The sequence below is a fragment of the Bactrocera tryoni genome, chromosome 5 (genome assembly GCF_016617805.1).
Source record: "Bactrocera tryoni isolate S06 chromosome 5, CSIRO_BtryS06_freeze2, whole genome shotgun sequence".
Lineage (NCBI taxonomy): Eukaryota > Metazoa > Arthropoda > Insecta > Diptera > Tephritidae > Bactrocera > Bactrocera tryoni.
Genome location: NC_052503.1, coordinates 63551801 through 63569896, shown reverse-complemented (window position 1 = coordinate 63569896; position 18096 = coordinate 63551801). Strand labels below are relative to the sequence as shown.

At 34.6% G+C, this 18096-nt stretch overlaps 5 protein-coding genes across 10 annotated transcripts; 1 reads left to right on the top strand and 4 right to left on the bottom strand.

Annotated features, from left to right (window-relative positions):
* Positions 1–2: 2 nt before the first annotated feature.
* LOC120777827 (POC1 centriolar protein homolog) lies at positions 3–1809 on the bottom strand. The gene is made up of 3 exons (XM_040109364.1): positions 1334–1809; positions 745–1275; positions 3–687 (listed from the first exon to the last, which is right to left on the bottom strand). Exons 1-3 carry the CDS (start codon positions 1685–1687, stop codon positions 247–249), a joined length of 1326 nt encoding a protein of 441 aa, XP_039965298.1. The 5' UTR covers positions 1688–1809; the 3' UTR covers positions 3–246.
* A 401-nt stretch (positions 1810–2210) lies between these two features.
* On the bottom strand, positions 2211–4089 carry LOC120777794 (aldo-keto reductase family 1 member B1-like). 2 transcript variants are annotated; one of them, XM_040109325.1, is made up of 6 exons: positions 3992–4089; positions 3528–3924; positions 3299–3441; positions 2743–3226; positions 2431–2639; positions 2211–2372 (listed from the first exon to the last, which is right to left on the bottom strand). In XM_040109325.1, exons 1-6 carry the CDS (start codon positions 4087–4089, stop codon positions 2330–2332), a joined length of 1374 nt encoding a protein of 457 aa, XP_039965259.1. In that variant the 3' UTR covers positions 2211–2329. The 2 variants fall into 2 exon arrangements, with proteins under 2 accessions (XP_039965259.1, XP_039965260.1); XM_040109326.1 differs by having other exon boundaries at positions 2761–3226.
* Positions 4090–4265: 176 nt separating this feature from the next.
* Positions 4266–7134, bottom strand: LOC120778066 (1,5-anhydro-D-fructose reductase-like). The gene is made up of 4 exons (XM_040109751.1): positions 6865–7134; positions 6606–6748; positions 4572–5255; positions 4266–4403 (listed from the first exon to the last, which is right to left on the bottom strand). Exons 1-4 carry the CDS (start codon positions 6985–6987, stop codon positions 4358–4360), a joined length of 996 nt encoding a protein of 331 aa, XP_039965685.1. The 5' UTR covers positions 6988–7134; the 3' UTR covers positions 4266–4357.
* A 3334-nt stretch (positions 7135–10468) lies between these two features.
* LOC120777252 (aldo-keto reductase family 1 member B1-like) lies at positions 10469–12136 on the bottom strand. The gene is made up of 4 exons (XM_040108448.1): positions 11897–12136; positions 11485–11627; positions 10725–11417; positions 10469–10669 (listed from the first exon to the last, which is right to left on the bottom strand). Exons 1-4 carry the CDS (start codon positions 12134–12136, stop codon positions 10624–10626), a joined length of 1122 nt encoding a protein of 373 aa, XP_039964382.1. The 3' UTR covers positions 10469–10623.
* Positions 12137–13199: 1063 nt separating this feature from the next.
* Positions 13200–18018, top strand: LOC120776727 (acyl-protein thioesterase 1). 5 transcript variants are annotated; one of them, XM_040107644.1, is made up of 9 exons: positions 13200–13319; positions 13410–13473; positions 13567–13640; positions 13702–14140; positions 14246–14277; positions 15361–15748; positions 15828–15983; positions 16068–16085; positions 17807–18018. In XM_040107644.1, the coding sequence occupies exons 4-9, from the start codon at positions 14090–14092 to the stop codon at positions 17885–17887; spliced, it is 726 nt and encodes a 241-aa protein (XP_039963578.1). In that variant the 5' UTR covers positions 13200–13319; positions 13410–13473; positions 13567–13640; positions 13702–14089; the 3' UTR covers positions 17888–18018. The 5 variants fall into 5 exon arrangements, with proteins under 5 accessions (XP_039963578.1, XP_039963581.1, XP_039963579.1 ...); XM_040107647.1 differs by having other exon boundaries at positions 13567–13644; XM_040107645.1 differs by having other exon boundaries at positions 13410–13489.
* The last annotated feature ends 78 nt before the right edge of the window (positions 18019–18096 follow it).

Genomic DNA, 18096 nt, shown 5'->3' with positions numbered 1-18096 from the left:
AATTATTTTATTAAAGATATTTTATTGAAAAATTGGTTAAATATTATACGTGCTAAGGGTATAATGCGGAGCAAACCCGGAGTGACAATTAAATTAAATAAATAATAATAATAAAAAGTAGTTACTGAAAAATCATAAAGAATCAATTACTCCATGGTGTGTATGAAAGTGTTTCTTTGTCATAGGTCAAAAATAGCAGCAGATGAATATCAAACTTAAAAAATACGAACGATAAATATCTCGAAATTAAAAGTATTTGCTAGATGCGCCGTGCCCTTCGTTGCTGTCCATGTTGCAACTATTTGTTGTATTGTTTGGCATGTGTAGTAATGAGGTGCTGCTGCTGCTGTTGTAACTGATGCTATCAGTATTTGCGTCTGTTTTTAACTTGTCTAAGGTTTCGTGTTGTTGTTGGAATGATTTAGTAAAGCTGCTTACTGATTGTTGTTTGGCGGTGGTGTACTGACTATCAAGAACCTGGAAATTTTCATCACGCATCTTATATGCTACTGAATGACGTGGATCAATTAATATACTGTCATCACAAATTTTTGAATCTGTATCTACAACCGAATTATGCGGTGCGGCAGCATGACTGCTAAGGCTGTTTTCTTTCTGGAAGGAAGCTTGCTTGCTTCGGAAACTATTCGGATCAAATGTATGTAAATTTGATTTCCAAACGAGTAACTATAACAAATTGACATATTAATTATTCAAAAATAAAGCAAACACTTAAATTCTCACCTGCCGATCTTCTCCCGCCGAAGCGAAATGTTGTCCGTCCGGTGAAAATGCGACAGCACAAACTTTATCAGTGTGACCTGTCAGTGTATAAATGGGTCGACCTTCAAGTAAATCTAATAGTCGTATAGTGTCGTCATCACCTCCAGTTAGCAAAAAGTTTCCATTAGGATGGAATGCCAAATCATTAACTGGCGCCGAATGTACTTGATATAATTGAATTAATTCACCCTCTGCAATGTCAAATATTTTGACACGATTGCAGCTTAACGCAACAGCTACTAAATTCCCGTCTGGATGCCAGGCTATTTGTCGACCCATGCCACGTTCTTCGGTGAAAGTCCGCACACATTCCCCTGACGTGACGTCGAATATTCTTAGCGATTTATCATCGCCACAAGATGCTATTAATTGACCATTAGGACTGAACTTAGCAGCACGAACCCAATTATTATGCCCGGTGAATGAAGTTAAGAATTTTCGTTGTGCTACTTTCCATAACTTCAGAGTTTTATCATCCGAAGCAGTGATGAGCTACATAAATTTATTAGTAAAATCATAAAAATTAATTTTCATTTCGGTAAGTTCCTACCATAGTTCCACTAGGATCAAAATCTACACTTCGAACAGCTTTGCTATGTGCTAAAAATTCCCCAGACACTCCACGTATCTTCGGCTCCCAAATTTTCACTGTACGATCCTTGCTTGCCGATGCTACTAAATTAGATTTAGGAGACCAACACACACTATAAACAGCACCGGAATGGGCACTAAAGCGTATGCAGCGAGCAGCTTGCTTTAAATCCCATAAAATTACGGAAAGGTCTAAAGAGCTAGTGCTCAAACGTTGGCCACAAGGACTAAACCGGACCTGAGTTATGCTAGAGCAATGCCCTGAAAAATGACGTTCCAGGCATGGCTCTGTGAACAATTCTTCATTTAACATACTGGCTAAATATTGTAAATTGTATTCAGAAGTTGTATGCTCTAGAAATTTTATTTAACTAAAATATTGTAAAATCCGAACTCAAATTCTCACTATTTGACAATTTTAAAAATCTCAACAGCTACTCGCCAGTTGTTAGCAACGAGTGTTGTTCGTACTTACTGTACGAACAAAAATTTGACAATGGTTAACCGATGGAACGAATACTACGAAGTCCTTAAAAGAGTTACTACTGTTAAAACAAATAAATTCCGTTTTATAAATTATATTTAGAAATTAAATAGCGCTATGACTTAAAAAACATATAATTATGCTTTAAGAAATTAGTCTTCATCTATGAAGATTGTTTTGTTTTACAATTATTTGGTTTATCGATAAGAAATACAACACTGCTTTAAAGCAATTGACATCTTTCACTGGAAAACAATTGAAAAAGCGGTGAATGTTTATTTTTACGAAATTGTATTTTTATTAAATGTAATAATGCTTCGTACTATTTAATTAATATTTTTTCACTCCTGAATGTACTTTATGACATTGAAATAAAATGTTGTACCCATTGAATAGCTTATTAAGAATTTCATAAATATTCCTTGTAGTATTAAGTAATTTTGAAATAATTAGTTGTTGTTGAAAATGATATTAAAAGTCGTCATTAAATGGATAGTGTGGATGATTTGATAACCTGTAATATATAAAAATAACTCAGTTTATACAATTTTACACCAAATGATGAGCTTTACTGTGATAGGGTCACGAAACGCAGTTTTCTATCTAACTTGTCTAATATTTTCATTTCTTGATCAGACAATTCAAAATTTGCCACATCAAAATTGCTCTCAATGCGACTTGGTGTCACTGATTTCGGTATGACGGGATTACCGCGCTGTATTTGATAACGAATACAAACTTGCGCCGGTGTGCGTCCTGTATTAAAAGCTATTGTCTTAATCTATAAAAGTCATTTTTAGTTAAAATTCACCAAAGGTAAAAATACTGATATATATGTATGTATGTATGTAAATTAAGCGAGTTATTTTTGCAATTAATCTTACCAGATTATCATCCAATACCTTTGGTTCATCCTTCTTTACCCAGGGTCTAGCTGGCGCTCCCAACGGACTGTACGCAACAAGTACAACTCCCTTCTTCTTTAAATATGCCTTCAAACGTTTTTGGTTTAAATATGGATGACATTCAACCTGATTGACAACTGGTTTTATTTTAGCAATTTTCCAAATACGCTCAATTTGATTCTTATTGAAATTAGAAAGACCTATAGAACGTGTTAAGCGCCGCTCAACTAACTCCTCCATTGCTCTCCATGTTTCAATATAATCTACACGTGAACCAATCACGCGACCACACGCATCATAGGGTATCAGATCATCTCCAGCTCTGTAACCCATGGGCCAGTGTATGAGATATAGGTTAAGATACGATAATTTTAAATCACACAAAGATTGCCGGCAGCCAGTCATTACTAAATGCGGCTCATGAAAGGTATTCCACAATTTGCTTATTACAAATAGTTCCTCGCTGTAAATAATTTTTCTGTTGCAACATTTTGGAAAAATATATACCAATTATATGTATGTTCTGGAAAATTACCGTTTAACAATACACTTTTCAATCGATCTATTTATTGCTTTACCAACAGCTTCTTCATTTTCGTAAACATGCGCACAATCAATCATGCGGTAACCCACTTTCAAGGCATGCTTAACTGCCCTTTCGGCTTTAATGCTCGCCGCCTTGATATACAATGGATTAATTGAAAAGTATGTAATGGCCACTATTTATTATATTGCAAATTTTAGTAAATAATCATATAACTTACACCCCAAGTACCAAGTCCAAACATGGGCATTACATGACCATCACGCAGTTTAACGATTGGTATTTCCGCTTTTCGTACATTGCAGTCATCCGGTGGTTCGTCAACCAACTTTACACGCGGAACTGGCCTTAAACATTTGGGTTTTTCAGTTTTCTTTTCAAGTTTTTTTTCAGCACATTCAACTGGTGGTTTCGAAGTTGTTGTTGCAATGGAAGAGCTTTCTAGTAAAGCGGTATTTGTTAAATTTTTTAATGCTGGTGGAGATTTGCTGACATTTTCTGACAGATTGTCCTTATATGTTAACCTATCACTTATGCCACTTGTTGCTTCAAGCGTCTTCGGAATTAGTAACTTTTTTGCATTGATTTCTGTGTCATTGTCGTTCTGCGGTGGATTGCTAAAATTATTTAACAAAATGTACAAAATGTTTAAAATCAGCTGTTTGACAGGCATGCAACACTCACCCAAATCCTGTAAAGTGGAATATGCGATATTCTCCAGAATATTGCCGAAAAGGAATTTTACTTACTAATTTTAATGAATTGTGGTTAATTTTTTTCATTCTTAATTTAGAAAATATGCCATGAATTATTTTTTAGTTAATTTGTTGTAAATATTAACATTTTATTGTGCAAGTCGATTTAGTTTAAATTTTATGTAAATACAAAAAATTAAATTTTGAAAAACCGAAAATTTTTAAGTTTATGATTGATTTTTGAGTTTTTTCTCTCAAGTTTGTTTATTATTCAATGTTTAAAAATACTTCAATCATATTTGTCCAAAAGCGGTAGTTGATATTTCCTAAATATTTTCGAAGTTTGAGTGAAAGTTCAAATGCAATCATTTTCGAAAGGATGATGTGGATGTCCAGAGGCGCTGAAAAAATTGAGAAAAATGTTATGATATATATTATTTTAAGACTAACAATTTTCATAATTTTTATAATTTAATTTTCGTTTATATAATTTTTTTTTTACAAATTTTCCTGGTAGAAAATATTCAATTTACTCATATTTCTTAAAACATTAGCGTTATCATACTTACTAAGCAAGTGTTTTATTTCGGAAGTTGCAATTCATCAAGTCAAGTATTTCCACATCCTTCCGGCATAGTTTAAAACTTTCAATCATTACGTTTTGTATCATGTGATCTTTTTGAGTTGTTCTGAGCATTACAACGTTGCCACGTTGCAGCTGATAACGGATTAATATCTCGACTGCGCTTTTACCATATTTTTTTGCCAAACACAAAACTTTCGGATTACTCTTAAGTGGTAAGATATTGGCATTTTTCTTTCTTGGACCGGTGGGATTACTAACCATAAAAACGATATTATGCTTACAGCATAAATCCATTAATTTCTTCTGGGTCAAATACGGATGACATTCCACTTGTAGATTTGCTGGCGGTATACGTGCCACATCCAGTATGCGTTCGATTTGTTCCGCATTAAAATTGGCTAAACCAATCGAACGTACAAGACCATCGTCAACCAAAGTCTCCATTGCTCGCCAGGTGTCTACATAATCGATGTCCGAAAATAAGATTTCACCTCTATTATTGCGCGGGTAATTTTCAAACCCATCTTTGAAACCCATAGGTGTGTGCATGACATAATTATCGAGATAATCAAGTTGTAATTGTTTTAGGGTTTCTTCTAATGAGCGGCGCACCCATTTTGGCCCATGTCGAGAATCCCAAAGTTTACTGGATATATAAAGATTCTCTCTATAAAATAATAATCGTTAAATAAGTAAGGAAGGGCTAAGTTCGGTTGTAACCAAATATTTTGCACTCTTGCTACTTTCAAGAATCAGAGTCCGGGAAATTTATTCAGATTGTGACAAAATTTTATATTAAAACAGTTTATTTTTAACAATGACAGTTGGGGATAACTCATATGTATATTAGGCGATATATGCGGCATAAAGTCACCCGGAAGTTCGAAAACCTTTATATTAAGATATGGGGTGTAAGGGAAGTGTTCACCGGATTCCCATTTTTGACATTAAGACATACATTATCAGTAAAAGATTCTCTCCGAATTTCAGTCATAAGCTACAGAGACACTATTCCGGAAAAATTTTAGCCCGTCATATTAATTGGCGCTTTATTTGTATTTTGGAATGTGAAGGTTTCATATGGGCATTAAACTTGGATTATGTGGGAAGTAGACGTGGTTGTGGTACAATTTTTCCATTTTCGGACTGTAACGTAGGAATATCAGAAGAATGTTATGTACCGAATTTGGTTGACATCGGTCGAGAAGGTCTCGAGTTATAAGATTTTACCCAAATGTAGGCGATATCATACCCATCCTCCAATTTTGACACCAGCTCCTTTAAAGGTCTCTTGTGTTGACTGTAACGTAGGAGTATCAGAAGAATGTTATGTACCGAATTTGGTTGACATCGGTCGAGAAGGTCTCGAGTTATAAGATTTTACCCAAATGTAGGCGATACCATACCCATCCAATTTTGACACCAGCTCCATTAAAGGTCTCTTGTGCCATCTTGGATTTAAAATTTTGATATCTATGACGCATTTAGTTATTGATTTATTGCACTTTTAGTAGTTTTTAATAAAACCGTTGCACTATCGTAAGAAAGGTTGAAAATATTAGGCCTGCGCAAGTTTGGGTAGCACATCTTTATTGGTTTAGGAGATTTGTTTAGTGTATCTACATATGTACATTAAACCTATAAAGTGGAGGGGCCACGCCCATTTTTGTAAAGATTTTAAACCACACGTGACCTTCTCGTCCTTACTTTTTGACCAGGATTATGTGTACCAAGTTTCATCCGGTTATCATAATATTTGCTCAAGTTACAGCTTGCACGGACGAACGGACGGACAGAGAGTCACTCGGATTTCAACTCATCTCGTCAACCTAATTATTTATATGTATGTATATCTATAATCCTATTTCTAACTCGCTTAGTTTTAGGTGATATATACAACCGTTAGGTGAACAAATCTATAATAATCTGTAGCAACATGTTGCAAGAATATAAAAATTAGCATGTGTATATTACATATGTATATGTACATATATATTTAATATAAACACGACACTACCTTTTTATGAGACCCTCATCGATTTTCTCCTTTATTGCCTGTCCCACCTCCTCTTGATTGCAAAAGATCGGCGCACAGTCTATATGCCGTATGCCAGCATCGATGGCGTCCTTTACACAACGCGTTGCAATGTGCGCTTCTAACTAGCGGAGATATATCAAAAATTTACATATTTATATTTATTTACATATATACACATAGTTTTCAACTATTTATTTCAATTCTAACTAATCGCTTTAGTGATTGTATTTCCACTTACGTCTGCAGTACCGAGTCCTACAATGGGTACTTTAACACCATTGTAGAATTTTACCGTACGGGCAAGCTTTGTTTTAGCATCGCGATCATCCAGCAGACAGACTTTTGCGCAGGGTGCGTACATTTCACCAGCGATCTAGTTGTGGAGTTTTGAAAGAACTGTGACTGTCTGGTGTTGATGCCCAATTGAGAAGCTGTAAAGTGCTAGTTTTTCTGCCTGCCAAAATTTTATTGAGGAGAATTTTTTTATGAACAATATTTTTGTTTGATGTTTTTTCTATATTTCATAATTCAAAAGTGTTATATCTGACAATATGTGTAAGATATCTTATAGACCTAAATATTTATCCGAACAAGAACTGTCAATTTGGTAGCATTTCTCCAAATTACTTCAGGCATGTTTCCTGCCGCTACAAAAACATCTTTTTACGGAATTGCATTCATAGTTATCTTCGAAATAATGGGAAAGCGACTTTCGAACTTCCAGGTGACTTTGTACCGCATATATCGGCCAATATATGAGTTAACACACGAAAATAAGAGAGCGTGTTATACTCATAACAGTGCATCTTTGTGCTTAAAATAGATAAAATTGGGCGAATATTTGACCTTCTTCCTCTTCTTTCAATAACAGCGTGCCAGTCGTTTCTTCTTCTCGCAACGTGGCGCCAATTGGAAATTCCAAGCGAAGCCAGGTCCTTCTCCACCTCCACTCTTTCCAACGGAGCGGAGGTCTTCTTTTTTCCTCTGCTCTCCACAGCGGGTAGGTACTGCGTTGAATACTTTCAGAGCTGGAGTTTTTTCGTCCATTCGGACGCCATGACCTAGTCAGCGCATCGCTGTCTCTTAATTCGCTGAACTATGTCAATGTCGTCGTATATCTCTCTCGCCGTGGCCTATGCGCAAGGGACCATAAACTCGTAACGTCGACTCATCAGATGTTGTTATCGTTCATGCCTCTGCACCATATAGCAGGACGGGAATAATGAGTGACTTATAGAGTTTGGTTTTTGTTCGTCGAGAGAGGACTTTACTTCTCAATTGTCTACTCAGTCCAAAGTAGCACCTGTTGGCAAGAGGTCTTCTATGTTGGATTTCAAGGCTGACATTATTGTTGCTATTAATGCTGGTTCCAAGATAGATGAAATTATCTACAACTTCGAAGTTATGACCGTCAACAGTGACACGGAGATATATCGTCTTGCCCTCGTTCACTTCCAGACCCATTTGCTTTGCTTCCTTATTCAGTCTGGAGAAAGCAGAACTAACGACGCGGGTGTTGAAGCAGATGATATCAATATCATCGGCATACGCCAGCAGCTGTACACTCTTATAAAAGATTGTACCTGCTTGATTAAGTTCTGCAGCTCGAATTATTTTTTCCAGCAGCAGACTGAAGAAATCGCACAATAGGGAGTCGCCTTGTCTGAAACCTCGTTTGGTATCGAACGGTTCGGAGAGGTCCTTTCCGATCCTGACGGTCCTTTTGGTATTGCTCAACGTCTGTTTACACAGCCGTGTTAGTTTTGCGGGGATACCGAATTCAGACATCGCGGCATAAAAGTAGCTCATTTTCGTGCAGTCAAAAACAGCTTTGAAATCGACGAAGAGGTGGAGTGTGTCGATTCTCTTCCCACGGGTTTTTCCAAGATTTGGCGAATGGTGAATATCTGGTCGGCTGTTGTTTTTCGAAGTCTAAAGTCACACTGATAAGGTCCAATCAGTTTGTTGACGGTGGGCCTTAATCTTTCACAGAATACGCTCGATAGAACCTCATATGCGATGTTTAGGAGACTTATCCCACGGTAGTTGGCGCAAATTGTGGGGTCTCTTTTTTTGTGGATTGGACAGAGCACACTTAAATTCCAATCGTTAAGCATGCTTTCGTCCGACCATATTTTACAAAGAAGCTGATGCATGCTTCTTGTCAGTTCTTCGCCTCCGTGTTTGAATATCTCGGCTAACCTTCCATCGGCTCCCGTCGCTTTGTTGTTCTTCATATGTAAGGGTAATTGCTATTCGAACTTCTTCATGGTCGGGCGATGGTACATCTGCTCCGTCGTCATCGATTGGTGAATGGGGTTCACCTTCTTCTGATGTTATACTTTCACTGCCATTCAGCAGGCTGGAGAAGTGTTCACTCTATAAGTTTAGTATGCTCTAGTATTCTAGTATGCACTCCATAATTTTAGTATGCTCTGGGCATCAGTCCGAGGCTTTTTGTTCCCTTTCTTGGGGGGCGTTTTTTACGTGGCGGGTACCAAACCCAGCGCACAACGCTGTGGAGGGGATGTTTTGCCTTCTCACTTTAGCTGACTTGTTAATAGTTAACGAGATATATTTACCGACAATAAAAGCCATTTAAATGGGATAGGTAGTACAGTTGGAAACATCGGTATCCTCGGTATAATACGAGTATATGTATATAACTGGACGTGTCAGCCACGCTGCACTTTATTGAATGTCATTGACTCCTCTTCCTTAGTCCGATGACGCCTAAATCGTGATATCTTTCGAATGGTTTGTCCGATTCGGAAAATTTAAAAAAGTTATATGAATCAGTCTTGAGTATAAAGTAATTAATTTTGATTAGGATTAATACTACTGTTCGGGTTCCGAGTTATGGGATTTCAACAAAAAGTGGGCGGTGCCACGCCCATCGTCCAATTTTCACACCAGCTTCCATAAAGCTCTCCATAACACCTCAGTGGTAAAATTTAATGTTTCTGGCGCATTGGGTTAATGATTTATTGCACTTTTAGAAGTTTTTAACAGTATCGTTATATGGGGAGGTTCCGGGGTTATTCTTTAATTTCATCCATTTTCATACGGTCGGTAGAAGTTCTTATAGGATTTGTACTCAGCAAATTTGGTTGTTGTAGCTTAAGTAGTTTAGGAGATGTGTACATTAAACTTTTTAGAGGGCGGGGGATCATGCCGACTTTTTCAAAAAAAAAAATCCTCTGTACTAAATTCCAGTTTTATATCTTAATTTATAGCTTAGGTTTCGTACTTTATATGTTTTCGGCTAATGGCGATTTGTGGGCGTGACAGTTGTCCAATTACGACCACCTACGTACGTGAAATTTTTTTGTACTAAGGAACCCACGTACCAAGTTTCATCGAGATATCTCAATTTTTTACTCAAGTTACAGCTTGCACGGACGGATGGGCGGACGGACAGAGGGACAGTCAACCGGATTTCAACTTTTCTCGTCACCATAATAATTTATATATATTCTATATATAATGTTCTGCAAAGTCGTAGTGCATTATTTTGTTTTGAAATCAATAGTATTCGATGCGCAGGCTATGTAAGGAATTTCTTAGTTCTTTTTTGTAAAGATCCTAACGGCGAAAGCATTTTGCAAATCCGTCAAGTAGTTTCGGTGTCTATTCAGTTAGAATAAACAAACAATGAAATAAATATTTCCTCTTTATAATAGTAGTATTAACAATTTTACAGGTATTTCTTAATTATAAAAAGACTTCGCAGTTTTTATGATTTTTAATATAACTGAACTGGTTATTTGATTTAGCATGCTTTTAGGCTGTCTTTAATATAACACGACAACAACACTAAGGGATTAATTCCGCCGTTATAATTATTCTACATAAATTTTATTAAATAATCTCAATAAAACTATACAAACATTTCTAATAATTCACAGCTACATATGTATGTATGTATATTTCTAAAAATTCACAGCTATATGTATATGTATATATATTTTCAAGTTTTTCTCGCATACCAGCAGCACTAATTTTTTTCGTTCTCAAATGGGTGATGCGGATGTCCTTTGGCACTGTAAAAAAAAAAAACAAAGTATTATACGCATTGAAAAATGTATATTGTCTTACTTTTGCATCAGATTGTAACGTCCATTAAAATTTAGAGCGTTAATTTCGAACATTTCTGCATCCGTTAGTTTGAAGTTACACACATCGAGATTATCGGCCATATGTTCACGCTTTGTGGACATCGTTATTGCTGCATTACCACGTTGTACCTGATACCGGAGCAATATGAGTGCTGGTGCCCGCTGATATTTTTGCGCTAACTCCACAATTAACGGATGTTGCAAAAGTTTATGTGTGCCTGGCTTGTCGTAGGGTGAGTGTGGCGAGCCTAAGGGACTATATGCTGTTATTACAATATTGTATTTACTGCAGAAATCCATTAATTTGTTTTGATTTAGATATGGGTGACATTCCACTTGCAAATTGGCGGGCTTTATACGCGCCACATCCAGGACTCGTTGTAGTTGTTCAATATTGAAATTGGACACCCCAATCGATCTGCACAAACCTTGGTCTACTAAAGTTTCCATTGCGCACCAAGTATCCACATAATCTATGTCGGAGAATATAGTGTTACCATCTTTGTCTTTTGGATAGTTTTCGTCGCTATCCGCAAATCCGGTGGGCCAATGTATAAGGTAATTATCGAAGTAAGTTATTTTTAATAAATTCAAAGCATTCTGGCATGCCGCACCCACTAATTTGGGATCGTGTTTTGTGTTCCACAACTTGCCAGTGATGAATAGATCCTTACTAATGATGAAAAATATCACAATAGTCAAAAAACTAAAAAAATATCATGATATTTATCTAAGTTTACCGCGCCACTACACCCTCTTTGATTTTCTCTTCAATTGCCAAGCCAACCTCCTTTTGATTGCCATAAATGTCGGCGCAGTCAATGTGCCGGTAGCCGACATCGATGGCCTCTTTCACCAAACGAGTCACATCACTCGCTGGCATCTAAACAAATGTATGTACATACATTAACGAAAACTTTAAAAGTAAAATAAAAACAATGACATTGAAAATTGGCTTGAAGCTTTTTCCTTGCAACAGGCTATTGCAATTCAATGTCACATGCAAAAGCTCCGAAGCAGTGTCATGCTTGCACAAACAGCAAACATATGCACATTTGCATGGGCTCTGTTGTGAAAACGCAAAAAAATGTTTTTGACAAATTTTCAAACATTAATATACATTCTTTACATAATATTTATAACATCACTTACGCGCCAAGTGCCAAATCCAATAATAGGCATTTCTACGTCATTGTTTAACTTTGTTGTTGGTATCGGCATTTTCAGAGATTCGCTTTTTGATTTTTTGCTTAAAAATAGCAAGTTGGTTTGGTTTGCTAGGAGACGTTCGAACGGCGCTCTTTTCACAACTATTTTCATACAAAAAGTTGCAAAACAACTTAAAGCAAAGTCAAAATGTGTTTTCGAGAGCTTTTTGCTGCTGATGAACATCACTCAATACTCGTTAGCTTTTCAATTAAAAATTTTGTTTTCATCGGTAAAGCAAAGCTTTTTTTGAAAGTGTGGAATATTTGAATTGTTTTTAATTTGTACGCTTTTTCATATAATACCATAAAAATTAAATATTTTATTTTATTTAATTTTTTACTAATATTATGTTATTTATTTATAATTTTTTTGTACGATATTTGTATGTATGTACATAACTTTCTATTTCCTGTCAAGAGAGTTACCAGCGGAAGTGATATTCTAAAAGAAAACTGCTGGAAAAATTGAAACATATGAAAAAAAAATTTAGAGTTTATGGTTTTATTTGATTGAGATCATTGATACCAATAATGCCCTTATTATCTATAATAGTGATTAATATGAAAAACCTATAAAGTAACAATTATTTGGATATCCTGTCAATAAACTGAAAACCGATTATTAGAATAACCGGTTTGTAACCGTTCGTATGAATCTTAACCGATTAATACTATTCGAATAGTAGTACCAGAGAACGTTTATCATAGACAGAGAACGTTTATCATAGACAGAGAACGAATGATAAACGTTATCTGGTGGACGACTTAAAATTATCCGAATACTGCAAGCCGAAATATTATTCACGGTTAATTAAATTAGTCAAATACCAAGAGCTCTATAATATTACCTGTTCAGGGTATAGAGAAACAGATATAGTGGTTGTGGTAAAATTCTCATCAAGAAATAACCCTATAAAGGTATCAGCTGGATTTCCGAGCGCTCAGTAATAATCTGTTGTCGGTGCCGGAGTAAACACACATTAATGTGTGAAAACGTATAATATATTTTTAATTAATATTATATATTGCACATTTGATATCACTGTAATTGACATTTAAATTTTTCTCAATTTCTTATAAAAAATTATAACATTTTATAATTTTAGCATAAAATCGTTTGCTCATAAATTTAATGTAACTAATGGCAGCTCTACGCTTTTAACATTGTGCAGATTACAAAAGTATGTATATATGTATAACTATGTCGCGCTGTCAACAACTTGTCAAAATAGTTTTGCAGAAATTGAAATAAAGTGTTGGCAACATTGTGGATTTGCCTGCGCTGTTGTTGGGAAGTTTTCGAGCCATTGCTATTGTCGTAAGAGCAAGTATTTGGGTGCTATAGCAGGAAAAACTAATAAGAATTGGTAAAATAAATTTGTGCATATTGCACTAGATAAATATAAAATATAATGTTTATTAAGAAATATAAAATATAATTACATTGTTGTCGACAGAACATTACTAGTTTACGTGGATCTGTTAGTGGCTAAATTAGTGCGCTCTTTGACGCCCCCAGAAGTAAAATCAATAACCTGTACATTTATGCACTGTTTATTATATTGTGCCATAACATTTTAATTATATGCATATTTGAATTTTTATCCATTGCAGTTGGTACGGGTCAACAATAACAACAACAATCATTGGAAATTCTGCTATCAAAAGTTTGTTTAGCCAAATCAGCGGTAGGTCAGGCACACATATACAATAACAAATTATAAATTGATTACATATAATGTATTAAAGGTGCAGACACGTCGCTCCCAAACCATCCCGTCACTTTAAACGCTGAGCTTGGTATTGTTTTGCACAATTTCTGAGTGCATCAATCTTAATTGAATTGAATTGTACCTGAATGCATGTACATATGAACATATACAATTCTTATACATAACTCTTAACGTCAAGCAGTGTGTATGTGGCTACAGCAAACAATATCAACTTTAAACAATTGATTTGTCGTAAAAGAAACACAACGCACAACACACGTGTAGGACACAATATTGAGGTGTACAAACGACGACGTGTGGAGGGAAAACAATTGTGTTTGTTAGTGTCAGGATATTTGCTAATCACACTTTTACTTGTATGAACTGTTAGTTGGCTATTATTGTGGTTAAACGAAAGCAACAGCATGTCGATTGCGCCAGTGATAATTGAGGCAACCGCCAAACATACGTCAACCGTAAGTCAATTGCATAGTTGTGAAAATTCTTATATGTATATGTATTTATATATGTGACATTATCTAACTATTTTTCAATGTGTCTATACGTTTCGGACCTTACAGCTCATCTTCATGCACGGCTTAGGTGACACTGGGTATGTAAATAACGATGAAACAAAATGTTACTTATAAATTTTGCTTTTGTGTGTATGCATTTATATTAGGGTTATTTACCAAATTAATTTTTCTGTTTACAAACGCTCTGAAACGTCTACTTCGAAACAATTATATGCTAATACAAAGTTTTCCGCTCTTCAAAGAGGTCCCAATGATTTTTATGTGTCAAAATATAAAATAAACATTGGAAATTAACGGACACCCTAATGTACACGTACAGTGTATTAATTACAGACCGATGGATTAAACTTTTTATAGTTGTTACGTAAAGCGGCAAGTTCTTTTTGTTTTTGTTTAGAAATATGAGTTAGTAAATGTATGAAATATATTGACCCTGTATACCTAAAAAACTGCTTATAATTTTTTATTATTCCGTAAATCGCATAGTCACTATATTTTTATGTAAGCATTAAACAAAAACAAAAAGTATTGTAAATTGCCTACTAAGTGATCTTATCAGTGCGCTTTATTAAATCAAAGTTCATGCGTTGTCTGGTTCATTATTAATTTAAGGCAAGGCCCAGCACGTGTCATTAATAATTCAATGAATTTGTAATTAGTAACTGCAAATTTCATAATACACTATATTTTGCAGTTTTCTTAATTTTTAGTTACAAATTCGTATCAAGAATACTGCACTAAATTTGCTTGGAGTTAGCGGAACACACCATAATTTTCGACCCTGAACAGGGTATATTTACATATATAGCTTGTAACACCCAGAAGGAGACGTCGGAGGTAATGTGTATATATGTATATATACTTAAATGATCAGGCTGAGTTGACTGTTTATACGAGCGCTAGTCCTCAGTTTTTTTAGATATCGCGCTGAAATATTGCATATACATATATGCAAGAATTCGCTACAATCACCCTTGGCCAGGTTTTCTCTGTGCGGTCTAAATATATTGATGTAATACTAAATTAATTAAGAATATATGTATATATACGGTATGCATGAACATTAAATTGATTTAATTTGTAATCACAAATTAAATGCTTTTTCCATCAACAACTATTTTATTTCTGTTTTTGTTTTCCTTTTCCTTGCATACCTGCAGCCATGGATGGAGTTCAGCGTTGGCGACAATACGTCCGCCCAGCATGAAAGTAATCTGTCCAACAGCACCCACAATGCCGGTGTCACTGAATGCCGGCTTTCGTATGCCTTCTTGGTTTGATTTACGTACGCTCGATATATCGGGTCCCGAAGATGAGGAGGGCATCAAAAGTGCTGCTCAAAATATAAAAAGTATGATTGATGACGAAGTCACCAAAGGTATAGCATCGAATCGTATTGTGCTGGGTGGTTTCTCACAGGGTGGTGCATTAGCATTGTACACAGCGCTAACATACAATCAACCGCTGGCTGGTGTTGTAGCGCTATCCTGTTGGTTACCATTGCACAAGCAATTTCCAGGCATAAAAACCAACTCCGACGAAATACCAGTGAGTACTAGTGAAATAAATTTACTTAACATATGTTTTATTGATTAACTAACATATGTTCTATTGTTTATATTTGTAGGTTTTTCAGGCACATGGTGACTTCGATCCTGTTGTACCATACAAGTTTGGTCAATTAAGCGCTAGTTTATTAAAGACATTTATGAAGAAAGTTACATTTAAGACATACAATGGGCTATCACATTCCTCATCGGATGACGAAATGGATGATGTGCGGGTAATGCAAATTTTATACGCATAAAACTATATATTTTTAATAAACCAAATAATATTCTAAATATTTTTTATTATCTAATTTTAGGATGTACTGGCCTCTTGGGTAAATTAAAATACAAAATAATTAAAATACAATATACTAGTAAACAAAATGAACATACATATAATTAGTGTGCATAGTTAAGCGCGTACGTATTACTCATAAACTTAAAAATCTATATTTTTAGCGCTAAAACCGAAATACAAAAAAGAAATAATAATTTGGCTAAAACATTATATGTACAGACTTATGTAAAGAAGAACTAATACATAAAACGTTGCTTAGAAGCCAGATTAGCAGAAAAAAATATCGTACGAGTATGTGACACTTTTGCCAAAATTTCAAAAAAAAAAAAAAAAAAATTCAAAACGGTTACTTAAGTCAGAAAGCAAGGACTTATCGCAATAATCTGTTAAGCACCTACAATTTTAATTTGTTTGCAATATTTGAGTTACATTAATTACAACGAAAGTACACTATTTAATGAACGCAACTACAATAAATTAATGAATTGTTTAAAAAGTAAAATATATTAAGTTCCTTTTTTGATTGTAAACAAAATTACGAATTGAACATTAATATATTATTCTTTTTGTCTGTCAATAAAGATTTTACCAACTAAACCAAAATATAAATTGATTGATTGAAAAATTAAAACGCAAAAACATAGATAAAATAAAAACACAAAAATTCTGTTTTTGCCATGATTGTTAAGTGTATTTATTGTTTATTCCACGTGTCATTTGTAACTGACAGCTGAAGGTTTAATTTGAAACTTACGAAATTTAAACAATTAGAAAACTAAATAGTTTGATGCTGAGTTGAGAGCCATTGATCGGTTATTTAATCGAATATGTATCGATAATGTAACAATCGTGTGAATTTTTCTTCAGTTTTTATTAAATATTTGATAGTAGCTATTGAATTGTAGGAATAAATCAAATGTATTATATAACTTCCAAAGTACTTGTTGTTGTAGGTAGTTGCCGACGATCTGGTTGGCAAGTTTTTAGTGTTGAGGTTGCTTGACAGGGGTAGCAGTTAAAAATATTTTTTTTTGTGTTTTTTAGATAGAGTGTACTGTATCTAAAATTCGACTATAGAGACTCCTCAGTTGAAAAATCCAGTTAAAATGTGTTTTGTGTTTTACATAAATAAAATAAGATTTTTAACATAAACAGCAGGTAGTTGGTCACGGTCTGGTTCACAGCAGTTTGTTTCTTTTACTGATGAAGTTACTCGACAGGAAAACTTAAATCAAATTTGTTTGAAAGTCTTATTGTTCCTTAAGTTCTACTTTACAGCCTCCCTTCTCACAGCCGAAAACGTTCAAATAGTGTGGGAATTAAAATATAGTGATGAAGCATATAACATTTTAGTTTCATGCATTCCCCAATTCCCATAGCGTAGAATTATGTTTTTTAGTTTCAACATATGAACATAGAATATTTTGAAATAATTATTAGTCACATTATTATTTTATCGCACGACCATATCGTTATTTTTTGAAATGCTTTGATTATGCTTATGAAAATCAAACCGATTTTGTCGATCAGAAAGCGTTAAAATAAAGAATTCAATTACTATTGTATAAAAGTAAATATAAATTGAAATGCATAAAAAATTTTATATTTCTTTCCTGTTTTCATATAAGCATTTTGTTTTTGTACCTTCAAGCATTATTTGTAATCTTTTTTGTTCATAGTCCTACTTAATGTTGTATCATTAGTTTCGTTTGTTGTTCATTTTGAGTACATCACTTTTATCTTCATATGTATTTGCAGAGTGGTGACAGTAGAAAAAGTGATACTTCAACGGTGGATGTTAGCGGAAATGCCACAGCTCAATGCTGTCTAATATCATAGTAGCAAATCTGTGATTTTCTTTGAAGATTTATGTGATGATAATGTTGATGATGAGTATGAGGCACAAACAAAAACACATTTTTATTAATGCAACAAAACTGCAACTCGTAAACTCATAAACATGAAACTAATAACTAAAAACGTGAAAACTTTAATTTAAGGTATACAACAAAGCAGCAACTCAAACAACTCAAAAATACATTTTTTCG